The sequence below is a fragment of the Rissa tridactyla genome, chromosome 2 (genome assembly GCF_028500815.1).
Source record: "Rissa tridactyla isolate bRisTri1 chromosome 2, bRisTri1.patW.cur.20221130, whole genome shotgun sequence".
Classification (NCBI taxonomy): domain Eukaryota; kingdom Metazoa; phylum Chordata; class Aves; order Charadriiformes; family Laridae; genus Rissa; species Rissa tridactyla.
In genome coordinates this window covers 39,823,025-39,842,007 of record NC_071467.1, presented here as the reverse complement: position 1 = coordinate 39,842,007, position 18,983 = coordinate 39,823,025, and the positions used below count along the sequence as shown (strand labels likewise).

The 18,983-nt window shown below is 39.2% G+C and overlaps 1 protein-coding gene across 1 annotated transcript; it reads right to left on the bottom strand.

Moving 5' to 3' along the window:
• Positions 1-3,395: 3,395 nt before the first annotated feature.
• On the bottom strand, positions 3,396-18,882 carry GGH (gamma-glutamyl hydrolase). Its single transcript, XM_054192409.1, has 9 exons — positions 18,654-18,882; positions 18,015-18,129; positions 16,687-16,737; positions 13,498-13,582; positions 10,114-10,252; positions 9,129-9,235; positions 8,936-9,026; positions 7,567-7,704; positions 3,396-5,450 (listed from the first exon to the last, which is right to left on the bottom strand). The coding sequence occupies exons 1-9, from the start codon at positions 18,784-18,786 to the stop codon at positions 5,329-5,331; spliced, it is 981 nt and encodes a 326-aa protein (XP_054048384.1). The 5' UTR covers positions 18,787-18,882; the 3' UTR covers positions 3,396-5,328.
• Between the last annotated feature and the right edge of the window lie 101 nt (positions 18,883-18,983).

The following is an 18,983-nucleotide window of genomic DNA, read 5'->3' as shown; positions in this document are numbered from 1 at the left end:
AGCGTGGGTCTGGCCAAAATATTTGGAGTACTTATATTCTGCCAGGGCCTCTTTGGAAAAATCTCTGAAATCACCTGTAAACTATTCATCATACTTTGTGTCTCCTCTGTAACACTAATGCCAACATTATTATTAATAAAAATACAATAGTATTAACAATTAGTAATTAATATGATAATAATTATTGACTAATTAGTCACAATAATATGTCTCATTGTTTTTTGAAAAAGCAGGCCCTTAGGAGTTAGCCTGGTGTGAGAACTGCTGAGTAATGTTCTCTAGGCAATCCTGCTTTAGCAGGAGAGTTGGACTCGATGATCTCTAGAGGTCCCTTCCAACTCTGAAACATTCCGTGATTCCATGATTCCGTGAAATCCCAGTGAAGTACAGGTATGTGCAGTTTAAACTTCTTGCTCTGAAGTTGAATTCAGAAGGTGAATCCAAGCTGTTTATGTTGGTGCCTCAAGAAGGTCACAGAGAGAAAGTAATTTCCTAATGTGCTCCTAGCTAGAAAATTGCTAGTTTAGGCTTTGCTTCTGCTGATCTACTCTTCAGGAAAGCAGTAAGAAATTACACACTTATAAAAGCAGCTCTCGGACTTGTATAACTGCAAAACCACAGTGAAACACCTTCCAGAGTAGATGACCAAAGGAAGCTTGGGAGGTACGTAGCCCCAGGCTAATAGGACTCAACGCGATCGCTTTGATGATCAGAAGCAACAGTTGCTAGATTTTACTCCCTTCAGCCTTTTGTTTTGTTTGCTTTTTGCCTTTCATTTAGAAAAAGCTTAGTCGCAAGGGGTGTTTGTTCACTACATTTCCAAGAGTCAAAAAGAACAGAACCTGAGGGGTTTTTGCTTGAGTTTGGAACAAATGCCTTGTTCAAGTGCTTTTTCAAATGGCGATGGCTATTTTTAGATGGTCTGGACTTTTTGGATGAAGGGTCTTGGAAACTTTTGGCTATATAAGAACTCATAGAGGAAGTTGGGTCTAAAAACAATCTATTTACATTATGAAACAGATATAAACTTTCTGAGGAAGTGATGAAAGCTGGAATAGTATCCTGATCGACAGGTGGCCCTGGGCAGGATATTCCTCACTATTTGCCCTATAAATAAGCACTGGATTAGGAAAAAGGCCTGCCCAGCGGAAAAACACGAGGCTAACAAGGGAGGGTAATCAATCACCTCACCGTATCTGTCAATCTGCCTTCCATGTAAGTACTCAAACCAAAATAATTTGAACAGGCATTTCAGAAACCTTAATGGGAGCTGAACGCTAGCCAACTCCCATAGCTTTTCTGATACCACCACCACCAGGTGCACACAAGCGAACCCCGCAGAAGAAAAATAAACCAACCCCAGAAAAAAATAAAATAAAAAATTATTTACGGTGACAATAGTGACTGTGTACTGCGATAAAAATGACTGTGAAATCTTCTTGTGTACACCCTCCCAACCCAGCCGTTCCTGAGTGTGCACTGGCCCACAGTCTTCAGCTCCCTGATCACACTCATGGCTACTTCTCTCCCCTCAGGACTCCTGCCTCCCAGGGGCAATGCAGGGATAATACACCACTGGGAAACTATTCATTATTGTTCTTCCTGGTTGTTCAAACTGTCCCTCTGTTTCGCACAAGCTAGTTTCATAACTACAGAAAAAGGAACCAAGACAGATTCTGTGGCTACAGGGGAGGAACAACCACCTGAAAATAGGGATGTCGTTCCAGTCACCTCCAACTAATGCTCAAATGTTTTAAATATTCACCGAAATCAATATTTAATGCCAGCTGAATAATTCTATGATCATGCACTCCCTATTTCTTTCCTGCGATTCTGCCAATCTGGCCAGTTATGCCAATAAAATTCCAGTCTTATTCTATCTCCTCCTTTCTTCTTCCTCAACATCCCAAATATCCTGGTATATAAGTAAATACCACAGTACAATGAATACCCTATTCAACGTGTGGCTTCAAACTTTTGAGACACCACCACACCCGACTACAAAATTGCACGAAATACTGGTTCTTGTAGGCCATCTAGTGGTAAAAGCAGAATAGTACAAAGGAAAACACTTCAAATTTTTCCCTGTGAAAGATCTTTTCATATAATCTGCAAAACACGCAGGGTTACCTTGCTGATCAATGGATGTTTTTCCCACACAGCAGGAAGCAAGATTAGGCTCATAAGCCATACTCTGAGTATGCTGAGAGTATGGCCACAGGCTCCTTTTCTTCTCTCTCCAGCACTTATCCTAAAAACTATGTTAGAAGTTCTGCCTGAGCAATGAAAAAACAGATTGTAAATCACTCAGAGCAGAGAGGTCTACAGAAACTTCTTTAAAACAAATTTTTAACCCCTCTATTGGGTGAGTGCTAGCCAGTTCTGGGTTCCTATAGTTTGCTTCTGATTAGCTTGATGGAAGATGTCAGGTGTTAAAAGGAACAGAGAGAAGCTCACATTCCACAGAATCATAGAATTGCCGAGGTTGGAAGGGACCTTTCACATCATCTAGTCCAACCATCAACCTAACTCTGACAAAAACCATCACTAAACCGTATCTCTAAGCACTGTGTCTGCCCATCTTTTAAATACCTCCAGGGATGGTGACCCAACCATTTCCCTGGGCAACCTGTTCCAATGCTTGATCAGTGTAAAAATTTTTCCTAATACCCAGTCTAAACCTCCTCTGGCACAACTTGAGGCTGTTTCCTCTTGTCCTGTCACCTGTTATTTGGGAGAAGAGACTGACCCCCACCTCGCTACAACCTCCTTTCAGGCAGTTCTAGAGAGCGATAAGGTCTCCCCCCAGCCTCCTTTTCTCCAGGCTGAACTACCCCAGTTCCCTCAGCTGCTCCTCATAAGACTTGTTCTTCAGACCTCTCACCAGCTTCGTTGCCCTTCTCTGGACGTGCTCCAGCATCAAAATGTCTTTTTCGTGGTGAGGGCACAAAACTGGACGCAGCATTCAAGGTGAGGTCTCACCAGTGCTGAGTACAGGGCACTGAACACTGCAGAGAGCAGTTGCTTTGCTCACAGCTCTCTGCAGCCCCTTCCCAACCATCCCAAAGCTCGGACATCACGCCTGGGATGAGCCTCCTGTGACAGGGCCGCATGAGGAAGAGCTGTGGGCAGCCTTGCTGAAAGCTTCTGCCCCTTTGTTCAGCAGCCTCATTTAAGCGCATTGAAGCTCAGGCTCTGGGCATGGGTCCCTGCCTGAGCGGTGCTGTAGGCATGTCTGTGCCAGGTCTTATCCTGACCCTGACTCGTTGACATGACCATACCAAGCGGACACACGTTACAGTAGCCTCCCGATTTGTGACTGTCACAGATGGAAATAAAAAGACAATGACTGTTAAGGCTCCATCCATGGTATTTAAAAGGAACAAAAATACACATCTGCTTGAATAAAAGTTTATTTTGTATATCATAGAAAAATCATCGGTACCATCAAACAAGGCTTTACAAGATAAAGAATACAAAGGAAAGACACAAAAAAAATTCATAATACAGACACTGCTCCCTCATCATATTACACACAATATTCCTTATAGTTACACACATAGGAACTAATTACTACCATTTGCAGTTATAGCAGATGTTTCACTTGCACGACTGATCCCTGTTTTTAAGGGTAAATCCTGCCCTCCTTACTTAGGCAAATTCTTAGGGCTATTCCTGAAAAAGAAGACTGGACTTGGTTTGTAACTACCTTAGCTGAGGCATTTATAGCAACTGTAGAGCATAATCCTCTTTTCACTCTCAGTTCTACTTAGGAGTCAGCTAATAAAGTTAATATAATAAAGTCACCTTTATTGAAAAAGAGGTCCATTTACTGGATTTGGCTGCTCTGACAAATGTAGAAATAATCTGCATATTTATGCTTGTAATTACCTGGTAGTGTCTTTCTGGTAGTCACAGTTAATGTTTCCTTATAGTTTTTTAACTAATGCATTTCACATTCTCTTATGTAGTTGTTTCACGATAAAGAACAAGTTAGAGAGTACTTTACTTGAAAAAACCTGAGAAATGTACCAGCTTTATTCAGATATGGTACTTGAGCATATAAGGTACTATAAAACAGCTGAGGTACAAAGCTGAATTCTTCATAAACTCCAAATCCCCACTGATGTTAACAGAGTTTGGAAGCTGTGCAATAGAGGAGATTTACGTTTGACTGTCTCATCTTAGTTCCTTTTTGGACACCACACAAAACTACTGAGCAAAATTTTCACAAAGTGTGCAGTAAAGCAAAGAGAAAAAAAAAAAAGAAAAAAGGCATCACAATGTATTGAATGCAACTGCTATTACCACATTATGTCAACATTAATAAGTTTCTCAAATACATTCATCTGCTGTTTGAATTCTAGCTGCATTAAACTATCTGACAAGACAGAAAGAAACTACCGTCTTTAATGGCAAACTACCTCTTGACTCAAAGTGAGAATTCTAGCCAGGAGCTACAGGAAAAGTCAGACTATGTAATGAAAAAATCAGGTTTACATTCCTTTAAATACAAAGAAACGGACGTCTGCATCTCATATCTGTCTGCTGACTCCACTTTCACAGAAATTCTTGGAGGACATATAAAACTGAATTTGAAAAGAACAGAAAGTGGAATCAGCACTTAACTATGTCCTCTAAACTGACTTATTTTATGTGATATTTGCAATGTCTAGTTTACACTGCATCCTCATATTTACGCAGATGTCACAGGGTATAAGCACTCCAAATAATATTGAATGTACAAGAGAAACAGCTTCACAAATGGGATATAGCATGTGCTTTTTAGGCAAAAATGCCGTTTTGATATCATACCTCTTTACCATGTTGGTCATTTTTTCAAATGACAAAATAGTCCCTGTCAAGAACTTGGTCACATACACATATTTACGACAAACCCAAGATCAGAAGTCTCATTTGTTAGATCATGTGACAAGGATAAGATTTTACTAAGCAATGTATCAAAGCCCCTAGTATCATAGTCCACAACATTTTACAAAGAAAACTCTCATATTTTAAAATATATGAATACAGTGTTTTTCCTTGTAATAACCTAATTACTTTCAGGTTTATAAGCATAATCAAGACCTCTTCGCTGGAAGAAAAACACATTTTTCTGTACCTTACCTTAAAGTGTGATCCAAGACCATTATTACATTACTGAATGTAAATTTTTATATTAATGGCCCAACAGCACAGAAGAAACACAGGATAAATCATTGCAAAGGAAGAGAACTGTTCTGGCTGTCACGCTATATCAGCTTGATTATGCAATGCTGGCAAATAATTCCATTTATAAATAGTAACATTGCACCTTTGACACAACACTCAATCAAAAAAATAGATTTGCTGAAATGAAGAAAATGTTCCTGTATAAATCGGAGTATAATTATAAATCAATTCTTTTGTTTCCTCATCTTGACTGGGGAAACGGTGCAGGCTCTTCCGGGCTGTAAAACATTGTAAAAGTACAGATCACTTTACTGTTTTCCTCTTTGACAGTATCTTTCTTGGCAAAGTAAGTTATTCTGTGTAGCATAACAGCAAACAGAATTACAGTAACTACTATGTGAAGAACTGTGAAGATACATCTTCAGAAAGCTGGTTATGGTAGTATTTTATTACTGGGGAGGGAGAAATTTTATTATTAATTTGAAGCCAAGACTGTAAAAAAATATTTATCCATGAGGTACTGGAAGTACCTACCAGAGATACCAGAACTTGCAGTACTGAAAGAAATGCTCCAGAGTATCAGCTTACTGAAAGTTGCAGTGTTAACGTGGACTGTACTGGTGAGGACAACAAAATCTGAATCCTCGTCTGGTTTACCACGTTGGCAACCCTACATAAGTTAAACTTAACAATGGATGGATAAGAAAATGCTATTTCACTAGAATGGTTTAGTTATTAAGTGACCATAGATAAGCCTCTTTTTACCAGCTGAAAGCAGTTTACAGTTTTCACCCTGTGGTCTATTTGCGAAGTTAAGGAAGACATTCTGCCTTACAGTAGCTAAAAACATCAATTACTCATTGCAGCGTTATGATATGAAGTACTTAGTAGGAGCAGCTGTACACAAATTGGGGAGGTAGTGGAGAATAATTCATGATTTGGTATTTGAGACCGGCGGTACTCACATACAGCTGGTTGACACAAGTTTGCTCTACTAGAATTGAAGGTCAACAGATCCAAAAGCTAGTGACACATCTGTGTGCTACTATGCACTACTAATATCTTATATATGTGTATACATATATAAAAGAAGTCACATGCACTCTGTCTCAACAGGACTTACAGGCAGAGTTGACGCTTATTTTGCCACATTTACTTGGATAATGGCCTGAGCAAGCTTACTTCTGCCTGCAATACAGTGTGTAGACAGATACTAGAGAATGTGGCAAACAGAACTAGAAAATATGTTGCATTCTAGTATTAGACTACAAAAACAGACTCATACTATACTTTCTCCTGTTTTACCCTCTATTTTTGTCTTAGACTCTCCTAAGTACTATATCAAAATTCTTAAAATACAGGAAGCTTATGGATACTGACGAGGAACTTTACATATTTTGCTACCTTTTCACAAAGGAGAGTAGGCCTACATTCTGCAAGGAAGAGCCCTGAACTTGTATGAAGCACAACTTTTATTTCTACACTCTCACTGACCAGGTCAGCACAAGTTGCATTTCTTTAAATCACTGTCTGCTTTCTCCAATTAGATGACTCTCTTGATTAGAGATGAAATCTAGAGACCAAACTCAATTAGGTTATTGATTATGTTCTTCATAGTCCAAATCAATCAGGTAAGACAATTTCATAAACATTCAATTTAAAATATGAAAATGGTATTTCAGCAGAATGGTTTAGTAAGTATAAATAGAGGAATAAAGCGAGCTTGATCCCTTCAAATACTCTTGTATTTATATCCTGCTTATTTATAGCAAATACACCGGAAGTGTCATAAATAATCAACATTTTATACATTAGTTACTTCCAGCTTCTTAGGGTATAAACAAACAAATTAGAAGCTCTGTAAAATTCAAAAACTTGTTGTGCTGTCTATAGTATACCACTGTTGGGCACTACATTTCACAGCTTTTATACATCCACATACTGCCCAAGCAGTATTTATAGTCTTGGTGCATATATTTTGCAAGCAAAACTGAGAATACATTTAATGATTATAACTCGGTTTGGAACTGAAAAAACCTCTGGAATTATGAATGGAGTATTTTTTTTTTGTTTCGTTGTCTTTGTGGAAAGAAGGCTAAAATGTTACAGTGACCATTCAAAATGATAGAAAGTCACAGCACAAACAAGACTTTTGAGCCAGCCTACTGAAAAGAGTTTGTGGAATGCCTGGCCTTTTGATGTCACTTTTACTAAGCCATTCTATTTCTAGTATCCCTTGGTTTTTTATAAGCCTGTAAAGCTTGCAGAGTAATCTTCTTAGAAAGCAGTAAGAGGTACTGAACTTTGACAACCGAAAGAGAGGTCTGTCTTCTTCAAAGATTTTCACTAACATTTCACCCTAAAAAATGACATTTTTAGATAATAACTTTTTACCTTCATTAATGAAGAAGTCAGCTATATAATAGGCTGCTTTTACAGCTGATGGGGAATGTGGAATGCCAGGTGAATCCTTCCACTCAAAAGGATTTTTCTCTGGATGCCACTGGACACCATAAATTGGATATTTGTATGCTGCAACAAATACAAAGCATGTAAGCAAGGTCTATGCCTTAAGAATTATATGCTTAGTCTTACTGCAAAATAAACTCAAAGCACAAGCTACAAAAATACTTCACTTATCAACAGTTTCACAGAATCTTAAACAGCAAGTTGAAACTCTGTTAAAGTCGCAGTAGAACTGAAGGAAAAAATGGATATTGTAAAAGAAGGGTCACTTTCTGTGCAAGAAGATTTTTGTACATCACTTTTTTGATTATTCATTTCAGAATTAATATTTACATATTAAAAAATAATGTTACAAACGTATTGGTCTCAAAACTTCCTATCTATTGCCAGCATCACTCAACATAAAATATTCACAGCCACACAGGATATTCCTGGCAGTTCCATGGGACAGATCCAAGTCTTGGGATCTCCTTGAAAGCCTAGTCAATCCAGGGGCAGCTCCCATCTACGCTGTGCCTGCCCTGATGCACACAAGGGGAAGCCAGTCCTTAACTCTCTTACAGAGAACGGCAGCTGATGATTGCTCTGTGATAAACCGCTTGCAGGCACAGGAGATGTCTGTCATTAGCCTAATCAGGTTTTCTGATCAAGCTGCTATTCCTCTGTTCTGGAGGACAGCCAGTATGCTGTACAGATGAATCCCATGGGCTGACAGCTGGGCCTTACTGTAGAGCTCTTAGTAGTGCCCCGATCAAGATAAACCACTCCCTAAAGAGCTAACTTGTTTCTTGAGCCGAGTAAGCCTGGTGCAAAACATACACAATGCAAGATAAGTAATGCAAAAGGCTTTTGGAGGAGGGCAATTACCAGTATTGCTGCTAAAGTAATGAGGCATGCTGCTGTTACCTCAGCACTCTGAATTGCTCTTTCTGTAAACAGCAAATGGATACAGAGCACCGCAAGAATGCGAGCGTAAGCAGCCAGAAAGCAAGGTGCAACACGGGCACATTGCACCATGGAAGGATTAAAATGCTACAAGATGAGTGCTGTACTCTTCGCATCACAGCACTCAAATATTCCTAAAGCGTAACAGTAGGTGAGTGAAGTAATTAATTAGGCTCACAAATATGTACTCAAAAGATACTGCAAACAGAGTATGTTCCTCACAGCCAGAGCACCAGCAGCTCTCCCTGCTATTCTAACAGCAAGGGCCAGTACAAATTACATCAATGCCAAAACACCTCTAAAGAACTAGTTTGTTACAGTCACAGTTTACAAAGGAAATTCGTTTCCCTACCTTCCATGGTAGATATAAACTCCAGTTCACCATCGGTGTTAGTGGTCAGAACATTATAGAAATTACGAAGCCTTTCATTCTTTGTGAAATTCTGTGACAAGGAAGGGAAGAAAAAAAGATGTTATTTGCTCATTTATTTTTAGTTTTAACAGGGCAAATGCATTTGTGTTCAGGAAATAAAATGATCAAATACCTCCATGGAGAGGCTCCACATATGAAAGTTTGATGTCAACGGCTCAGTAGCAAATGCACGTAACACATCATCAGGGAAATTCTTGAATAATCTACTGTCTTTTGCAGCTATTACAAAGAAAAATGAAGAGAGGATACTGTCTATTACCCAAGCTGCTAACAGATTGACTAATACTGAACAGGAGACAAATTTAATAAAATACTGTATTAAAGTAAACCTTTTTCTGTAGTATAACTTTGTGATTTTAGAATAGGCTGCAAGGAAAATCAGTGAAATAACTACAACAGGTTTCCAATATGCTATTACCACTGTCCTCCAGTCTTGACCCAGAGAGGACCCAACTTTGCTACTTAAGTTCTCACTAAAATAAGCACCATTCTTCGCCCCTCATTTCAGTGACTTGTACTCATTCACAATGAGTACAAAAGACAGAATTTGTGAATGCTGCATGTTCCACAGATGGATTACTCACAAATTAAAGGATAAAGTATCAACAGAGGCTACATTTTACCAGTGTTGATGAATGGCACAGCTGTATCTTAAGGGATATCTCTGATTTCAATACTGTAAAAGTGGGACAGCAATGCTAATATTAATCATTAGGAAAGATGCAATTTGAAAAATTTAAAATCACCTGCTCTTCGAGCTTGATAGGTTTTGGACCCATGAATTTTGTTCAACTTGGTAACAAAAAGGGACCTAAACCCACATTATTTTTGTAGGTCCAAGTTATCAAATGACTCAGAGCCACAACTGTGGTTTCTGCTTACTGTTGTTAGTTCCATATGGCTTGTGCTCACATCTCTGCTTTAAAGTGACAGAGTTGAACCGACTTTATAAAAACAGTCATGGCAACTTAATAAGAAAGAATTTAGCAAGATAATAATCAGAAATCTCTCAAACATTCACCTCTGTGTATTTATCACAAACAAAACACAATCCCTCTCAGCAAAACTCAAGACATGAGATGTAATGGATTTTTCACCTGAGGTAAAGTTCAGAGGGAGTGCAAAACCATCTGTCTTGGTATTAACAAGTAAAACTTCGCCACTTGTGAGGTATGTAAGCTCTTCGTGTCCAAGGCATGTTCCCCATACTGGGAAATAATCTCCTTTATCATTAGCCTTCAAAATAAAAAGTAACAACATAAGTGAAAAGTACTGAAGATTTACAGAAAGAAGACTGAAGAGAACTTCCTACTTTTTTTGCTTTCTCTTGTGTAGGTGAGAAGTAAAACTACTACAGCAGTACAAACTGCTACCAGAGGAATTGTAACAGTTCAATTACAATTGAAATAAACACAGACTCCCTTAGTTTTTCTCCTAAAATACGAAGGCTAGGGGATATACACATCTATCGAAGCAGTAAACTGAGCCTAATGTTGATGTTAATTTGATTGTTCTGTTCTACAAATAAGTAACATCAAGGGCAGCCTAAACAGAAACCACAAAACGGCAACATTTCTATAAAAAAGGCAATCGTAAGAGGGGACACAAACCAATCTGTCACCATTTTGAGAGAAAGCCTATTCATCACAATTCATACTTTTACATGAAGCGCGTTATGGTCACATAGAAAGGGCCCTTTACAATGTCCATACACCTATGCCCACCCATCTGTATTAAGAAAACATAAATCCTATTACTAGCATGGCTACTGCCTTAAGTGACATACTTATATGCTTATTTAACTAGCAGGTATGTACCTGTGTTCCAGAAAGATAAATTGTGAGTTTAAGCAACATAAAAAAGTGACGATCATTTTCAAAAGAATAAAAATTGGCGGATAAGTGCAAAAACAAGAGAAGAAAGCAAAAAGGAGAAAAGGAAAGCCAAAAGAGCAACCAGCTTCTTGTTTCTTAACTAAGCACAGTGCATACACACAGTAGAAATTTGCATTTTGTATGGTTTATTCCTGATAGTAAGCACATCTTAGAGAATGGAATGTTTCAGAACTCCCGGTTTTATGAAATCTGAGTAGTCTTTCTTAACTTGTTTCTAAACATTTTTAAGTTATGCATACCACTCCACCCCCCGAAGAGCTGCTGCTCAAAAGCCATTTTTGAGAAAGCTGAAATTACAGGCTTAGAATAAAAATGTTACCCTACTGCATTACTGGTAGTATGGTAATAAGAGGCAACGTAACCACTTCTTCTCAGAGCAAAACGTGGAAGATTTACAGAAAGAAGGCTAATAGTACTGCAGAGTCTTCCTGACTACCCATCACACATGGCTAGAGACACAGAACTTGCAACTCCACCATCTTTCTTTCATGTAAGAAAGTACTGAACTGTAAACTTTTTGTTCCCCATCTTTTTTTTTTTTTTAATAAACATTAGCCTGGAGGCTACGCATATATTAAGCAATACCCAAGATGTCATATTTTAAAAACTAATTTAAAAGCTGGAAAACAGTATTTCAATTTAGGTTTTTGTCTAGCTAGTAAAATTCTATTGACTTGGATGGTGATTATCATTTCACATCTTCTGTTAATGTTAAAGCAGAGCCAGACCAAGCCATTTCTCATTGTGAACATTTGAAAATGAAAAGGAGCCCTCATGCGCTCTAAAAAAAAAAAAAACCCATAAAATTCAGTCAATTCTGTACCTGCTAATGCACTCTTGACTACTGTAGCTCACCTTACATTAGTAAAACTGCCAATATTTTATAGCTCTGATTAGGTCTCAAAAGATGAAAATCAAAACACACGATCATCACAAACAACACAGAAAAAAATCCAGCTTATTAGTAAGGGTTACCTACGATGAACCAAAAAGTATTTTCTGCCTTTCACTCACCTGAAATACACATACCACCTAATAAACCTGTTTCTCTGATCATAAAATTATGACATAAGCAATTCAGTTAATCATTGCGAAATGTCAACAGAATTTCGTAACAGCACTGCAAACCACAAGAAACCCTTGCTCCGATACCGAATACCAAGACACAGGCTGCACTTCACACAGTGAGCAGTTTCAAAGAGACAAATGAGATTAATTGGCTTACATAGAACTGAGATAGTCTTTGCAAGATTCAGGTTTAAGGCGACAGACTAACAATCACCATGAATAAAGACAGAGACAGACAAAAGAATAATAACATTGGTGCCATGGTGACTGAGGAGTAGGAAACCGAATTACTGAATTGCAGCAGCTGACTGGTCCTGTAAATGCCACTGCCTGTACTCTCCTTCCCTGCTGTTGGAAAGTCAACAGAAAGTGTAGAAGAGGAATTCCTCGCTGTCAATGAGCACTTCTACCACAGTAACAGTTTAAGGACTACTCATAACTGGCTCTAAAATTGGGCAAAGTTTTCCAAAGTATAGATTCTGTGACAATTTTAATCAATGTTAGCTGAAAATAAAGTCAGTAAAGAGGAAAAAAGAAAGAAAATTTAGATTTTTATTCAAAATTAAAACAGAAGATACTTAACAAATCTTAAGGATTGTATATAAAGCTCAGTGAATCTCCATTCCCTTCCACAACACAAATTTTACTGACAAATTTGTTGATTACTATCTGAAAAAAACCCACCCCTTATGCTCTAAGAGAATTAAATCTTCAATAAGGATTCAGAGCCTTCCTGACGTTCTTTGAAAGAAACAGCTTTCCCAGAAATTCAATCTTTTCTTAATAAAGCTATCATATAAATATTAAAAAATAATTAATATAGCCTTTCAAGTGTTCTCCCACTTTTTTCTGTGTTATAAATTAAGCTAGTATTTACTTTAAAAATCTGCTACATTTACCGTTACCAATGCAAAGAAGCAGGTAATATGGTGTAACATAACTAATGTAGACCCCTTACCTTCACCTCCAAAGATATATTTAAATCTACTTATAGATAAGTGAGAATAAACGTGTTTTACTAGCTGTAACATATATGTGAAAGGAGGCCTTAATGCTGTATTATTGCAAATTGGTTTATTTGAGAATGTCTCTAGAATTCTTTCTGAGTCTAAACTTTAGTCATGAGACTTCTACAAATGATCACATTTACGTATATCTTTATTCAACATTTAATGGCAATGGATGCTCTGGGCTTTTGGAAGGAATTATTGTTACTTTATTGCAAGTTCCACAAAGCCATAAAGCTCCAGGTCCAATGAATAAATGATACTGTTCTCACCCGAAGAACTTTGGAGTTTAAGACCATGACACAACATATAAGAGGATAGGGTGTCAGAAGTCTGAATCTTAAGGTACAAAATGATTTTTTTATGCAGAAGCCAGCAATAAGCTACTTATTATCTGGCTTACAGTTAACACACTGGATGCCAATGGAAAACTATGAAAATATGAGCCTCCCTGTCATTTTGATCTCTGAACAGTGACAAAAACAAGAACAGACTGTTCCTTAGTAATTACCTCTAATGCCTTGTGGTAAAATATCTTAGCAACCCTGGAATATTCTGAAGTCTTAAGATCCACACCACCTCCTGGAAAAAGTACCCTGCAAGGCAACATCCAAGAATCTGATTAGCAACGGTGATCAAACTGAAACCTGGACAATGTACACAGAGAAAGGTCTGACAGCGGTTTTAATGGTAGGATCCAGGTCTAGATTAAGACATCTACATTTCAGAAATCTATAGACAGGAATTTAAGCTTCCCTTATGGACAGCAGGGATCTAGTCAGAAAAGTCAATGGAGACTTGAATAGGTTTTCTAGAGCAGACACCCACCTGGTGAGTAGGTTCAACAGCCCTGTAGGCTCCAATGCCTGTACTGATTAGCATTCCATTAATCATGTGAGTTTAGACAGCTAGTACACACGCAGACACCTAAGTTTAGGTGTCTTAGTATTTAACTGAATCATATCCTAAATCTTAGTATTCTTCTACTGAAGAATGGTTACTATCACAAAGTAGCGACCAAGCCTAATGCAACATAAGCATGAGGAGAGTAAACAGAAAATACACAGAACATACAGATTTCAGGTGGTATACAAAAGGCTTGGGTGCCACGACTCCATCAAATCCTGTCCTGACTCTTAGCTGGCTCTCCCTACCACTTTAAAATCCTGGCCCCAATCTTAATTCGTCCTGTTCAATTTCAGTAAAGAAGAATTGTGGTTCTGGCAGAGTGACCTGCTTATTGCAGACAACACACACCAAAAAGTTCCTATTAAAAAGGAAAAAAAAAAAAAAAAAAAAAAAAAAAGTATGTTTATCTGTAACCTTCGGTCACACAGGAGCTAATATAGCTGAAGAAGACAAAGCAATCTAAGAAAGAATTTCAAAGAAATAGTGCACAGTCTTGCACAAAAAAAAAAAAAGAAATTCAACAACAGCAGCAATTCTCCATGCAGCTCCCCAAACCCAAACACCACAACACACAGTTAACCAGATTTCACAGGTACATGTGATGACATAGAAATTAATCATGTCCCATCAGAGACAGTAACACGAAATGAAGGAAGTCTCTTCTGGCTGTAACTGGAACCGTACCCACAGAACCAACAGGAATGAATGTGTGAGCACTCCCTAACCCACTGCAGCAGAACCGCAACTAGATTTACTCAAGCCACACTCATCAGTTGCTGATTTTTTATCAAAATGACTGAAGAATTTACTCTGTGTTTCTGTGCTCTGGAAATGACAACCTGCATCAGTGAGATGCTAACAAACAGCTAGAAACAACTAACACCTCAAATGATCCTAAGCATTTACAGAGTGATTGTGAGTTTAAACCCTCATAACCAGGTTTATTTTAAGGTGAATGATACACAGGATCACGCGAAAGCCACCAAGTATTTGGTGGAAAAGTAGAGCAGTATTCACAAAAATATAAATCAGATTACTCTCCAGTCCCAATATAAAAATGAATACAGCTAAAAAAGTAGGTTCAAAACAGGTCAGATTATAGACTTCTACCAAGGTCTAGTTAGACAAATAAGGCGATCCTTACATGGAAATGGTAGAAAATTCACTTCCCCTGTTCCTTTTGTTCAATCCAAAAACTGGTCAATACTAATTTTCCAATAGGAAAAACAGTCGCCAGTTCTGATAATGCAAAAAGGAAGTAATCCATTAAGTAGCAATGATAATGGCTTGACATAGTCATAAGCAGATTGAAATTCAGGCTACCTGCATTCCAGTATCTCTAACTCATTAGAGCTGATGTTGTTTTATATTCATAAAATTTTGTCTCTGCTATAGTAAATGTCATGATTTTAAGAAGGTGGTGTTTAATAATAAATAATTTCCAGCTGCAAAGAACCTGGAGCCAAGCTCTTACAACATGGAACATCAATATATCTCTTTCTTATTCTAAGTTTCCACAGAATGAAAAGTCCTTCCCTCCAGAGATCTTATTTGTTATTTACACATAGGTATGCTGTGGCAGCCATTAGCTGACAGGGCAACAAGAGGAAATATAGACCATCCTTGGTCACCTGCATAGCACAAACCCAGCTGCCAGTCGCTGCAAAGACAGAAGGATAAGGGAACTGGATCTACTTGCCTAATACCCTCTTCTGCATCAAGGTAAGCGGTGAGGTAGAAAGAATGGGAGACCCCATTGGTCTTCTGGCAACAAAAGAGAGGCTGGCTGCCATGAGAAAGGGATGAAATCATTCATTTTGCCTCCAACATGAGGAGCCACAGGGAAGAAAGTGTCACTGCTTTATACTTGCTTATACCACAAGACTGTAAAGACCCATGTCTTAGCAACAGGCCTAAATCTGCAAGTTCTACACCTGTTGATTAGCATTCTAGCATATGCATAAGCCTAACAAAACTATTCATGGTTTAAGATGCTCATCTTGTGACTACAAGTAGTGCAATCACATGCTACAGGCTCACACACAATCCAGCCTGTGAAGTGCAGCATCAGGTGATTTAACTCTTCTGAAGTGCACTTTTAGCACAAGGCAGACATAAAAGGTTTTGACTTTGCTTATACCACAATTAAAATGCATTAAATTAGATCACATTATCCCACATTTAAAATGCCGGAAGAACACATGGGTGGACAGTTGCCATAAGTTAGCTGGAAAGTTAGACTTAAGCCACAGAATCACAACAGGCAAGATGGGCCATTCAAGTAGCAAGAGAGAAAGCACACCAAGAGAAAAGGGTAGAAGAGATGGGAAATCAGAAACTTTTACGATAAAGGAGATACGGAGAAGACTGGAAGAGGGAAGAAAGGGTAGTAACAGTGATAAAACTCATAGCAAGTGCTATTAAATACCAAAATTAGGTGATCACTTAAATGAGGAAGAGGAAAAATTTAACAAAGAGGAAGCTGGCTATTTCATTTCAACTGTTAACCACTATTAACACCACTTCTGTCTGCCTGCAGACAAGCACAGGAGAATGCCAAGATGAGCCTTGGCACTGTTGCAGATTATCTGACACGTGCTCCTCGAGAAAGAAAAGGCAGCAGACACACATCGGATGAAATAGTGCTCTCTGCCTTAGAAAATATTTACATGTCTGCAGTGCTCAGCACAACCTCTCAAGAGAGTAGAAAGACAGTGTTCTTGATAACATGGCACAGCTCAAAACCAGAACCATCATTTCTTTCAACAGAAAATCAGTGCTGAAAACTTACCCGTTAATAGAGTGGAATATTTTGTCATATTCTTCATCTGAAAGATTTAATCTGAAACGCCAAGAAAATAGTTACAGAACACATAAGAAATATACATATTTAACCACAAAAATATCATTGTTATTGAACAGAAACACAGAAAATATGTCAAAAGCATGCTTTAAACAGAATAAAATAGTCCCAAATCAAATCAAACATTTCACTTGACACAGCTCAGTAGAGACTGAGAATCCACAAAATTGAAAGTAGAACCCTGTCTGGAGCCGTTCAGGATTAGGTACTCCAAGACCCCTTTGCAGACATTCGTTAAATTTAACATTTACATGAATGGCGTGGTTATTATTTCCTGCAGACCGGCAACTCCAGTTTCCAGTTGACTCCAAGAAGGGCAGAGCTGCAAACAGTAGGTCACACCCATTCTTCAGGAAAGACCAGGTGGAAAGATGAGAAAGACCTCAGCACCATCAAAATATCAGCAAAGCAGTGTGACTACACTCGCACAGAACCGATACACTGGGTATATTCAAAGCATCCAGCTTTGCTGCATCTAACTTAGTCGCCAGAATTAGAGGCCATCATTCACCTATGAAGCTTCTGGTCAGTGACCATTCTGAAAGCTCCACCAGCTACGTGAAGAACGCTGGCTTCTAATTCAGGCACTTATCTGATGCCCTTATTGGACTGTGTAGATATATCCTGTTGCGATTTTCTGCAGTGGCATTAGTACTGTTTTAAACTTCTGACAATTATAATTTTAACATCTGACTTCAGTGCATTTACTGTTTTATAAATAACTGCTGGCTATGAAGCATTGTCAGTTGCGTTACTTACTCTGCTACTTTTTAACCAACAACTGAAATACAACACATGGAGTTAGTGACCCACAGTTTGAGCAGAACTGGACTTTGATTTCTTCAAGAACTATTAATGGCCTTTCTCCATTACCTGAATTCTGTGACTACATAATGTGACAGAAGACAGTATGTGTATATATATCTAGATATCTATGGGTGTTTGGGGGGGCACAATTAATTGTGACTGAATATAGCTAACTTCAAAAATCACAGACGCAAACTATGGAATGTAATTTTAAAGGTCAAAAAAAGAGTATTTTTCAAATAAAGGTTATAAGAAGAAATATTAAAAATTACATGTTCCAGTCTGCTTTTATTCTGATTTCTAAAACAAACTGCTTGCAAATTGTGGAATCTTCAAATAGTTTTTAAGGAGGTCTAAACACTCAGAAAAGCAGCACAACCGCTTTCTGTGCCTCTAAGATGCCTCACATCAACCAATTATTACCCACTTGTAAGCATATAAAAATCTACCTTATTGGCACAACTCGGGCACCAGCAGATTCCAAAAACTTCACATATGAAGCTGCGATATAAGAACTTCCAAATCTGCGAAACTTCTCGAAGTGACATTCCTGTGACAACACCCCTGGAGGGTCCAAGAAAGAAAGTTAGCACTATACAAAGAGCAAACGCTAGGCACCAAAAGAAAAATTAAACTCCCATTTCCTACATGCTGGGTTACAGCGTTACATTTACTGCCTGAAAGAATTACAAACACTGAGACAATAGGGCATCAATTACGATGCCCGGTCACAAGGTAACAAATAAACACACATTATCAATTCTGTTGACTCAATTTTCCACAAGACTCAATTTACTTAAGAGTACAGCTTCACTTAAATAAGTTATTGTTATTTGGGGATTTTTAAACAAGGCATGTATAGCGTGACACTATTTACAAAAGCTTTAACCACCCCTCCGCTTCAGGAGCCCTTTGACTCCGCACAGAAGCCGGCACGGTTTCATGTCGGTTATGGGAGCGGTTCTCTCCCTCAGGACGGCGAAGACGGGGTGCGAGGCCGCCCAGGGCCGGCCGGTAACCCCCGGGCAGCGGCCGCCGGCAGCTGAGGGACGGCCACCCTCCGGCCCCACGGCCCCCACCCCCCTTACCGATGATGGGTCTGTCGTTGCGCTCAGCCGGCCGGCTCCGGAGCAGGAGGGAGGCTGCGGCGGCGCAGCGGAGGAGGAGGAAGAGGAGGATAGCGGCGGCCGGGAGGTGAGGAAGCCCCGCGAAGCGCCCCATGGCCACGTCGCCCGCGGCCCGTCAGCAGCGACCGCTCCCCTCAGCGAGCGGCCCGGCCCGGCCCGGCCTACCGCCCCGCAGCGCCCGGCCCGGCCCGGCCCGCCCGGCGCCCCGGGGCACGCTGGGAAACGTAGTTCCGGCGTCCCGCGACCTGTGTGAGGAGACGGCGGCCTCCCGCTGAGGGGCCCGCGCAACCC

Excerpts from the sequence above, each read along its gene's own strand:
- GGH (XM_054192409.1), bottom strand. The coding sequence starts at position 18,786 with ATGGGGCGCTTCGCGGGGCTTCCTCACCTCCCGGCCGCCGCTATCCTC. Across the intron at positions 18,130-18,653 it reads CAACGACAGACCCATCATCG|GGGTGTTGTCACAGGAATGT; the intron begins GTAAGGGGGGTG and ends TGGACCCTCCAG. Across the intron at positions 16,738-18,014 it reads GCCCGAGTTGTGCCAATAAG|ATTAAATCTTTCAGATGAAG; the intron begins GTAGATTTTTAT and ends TTGGCGTTTCAG.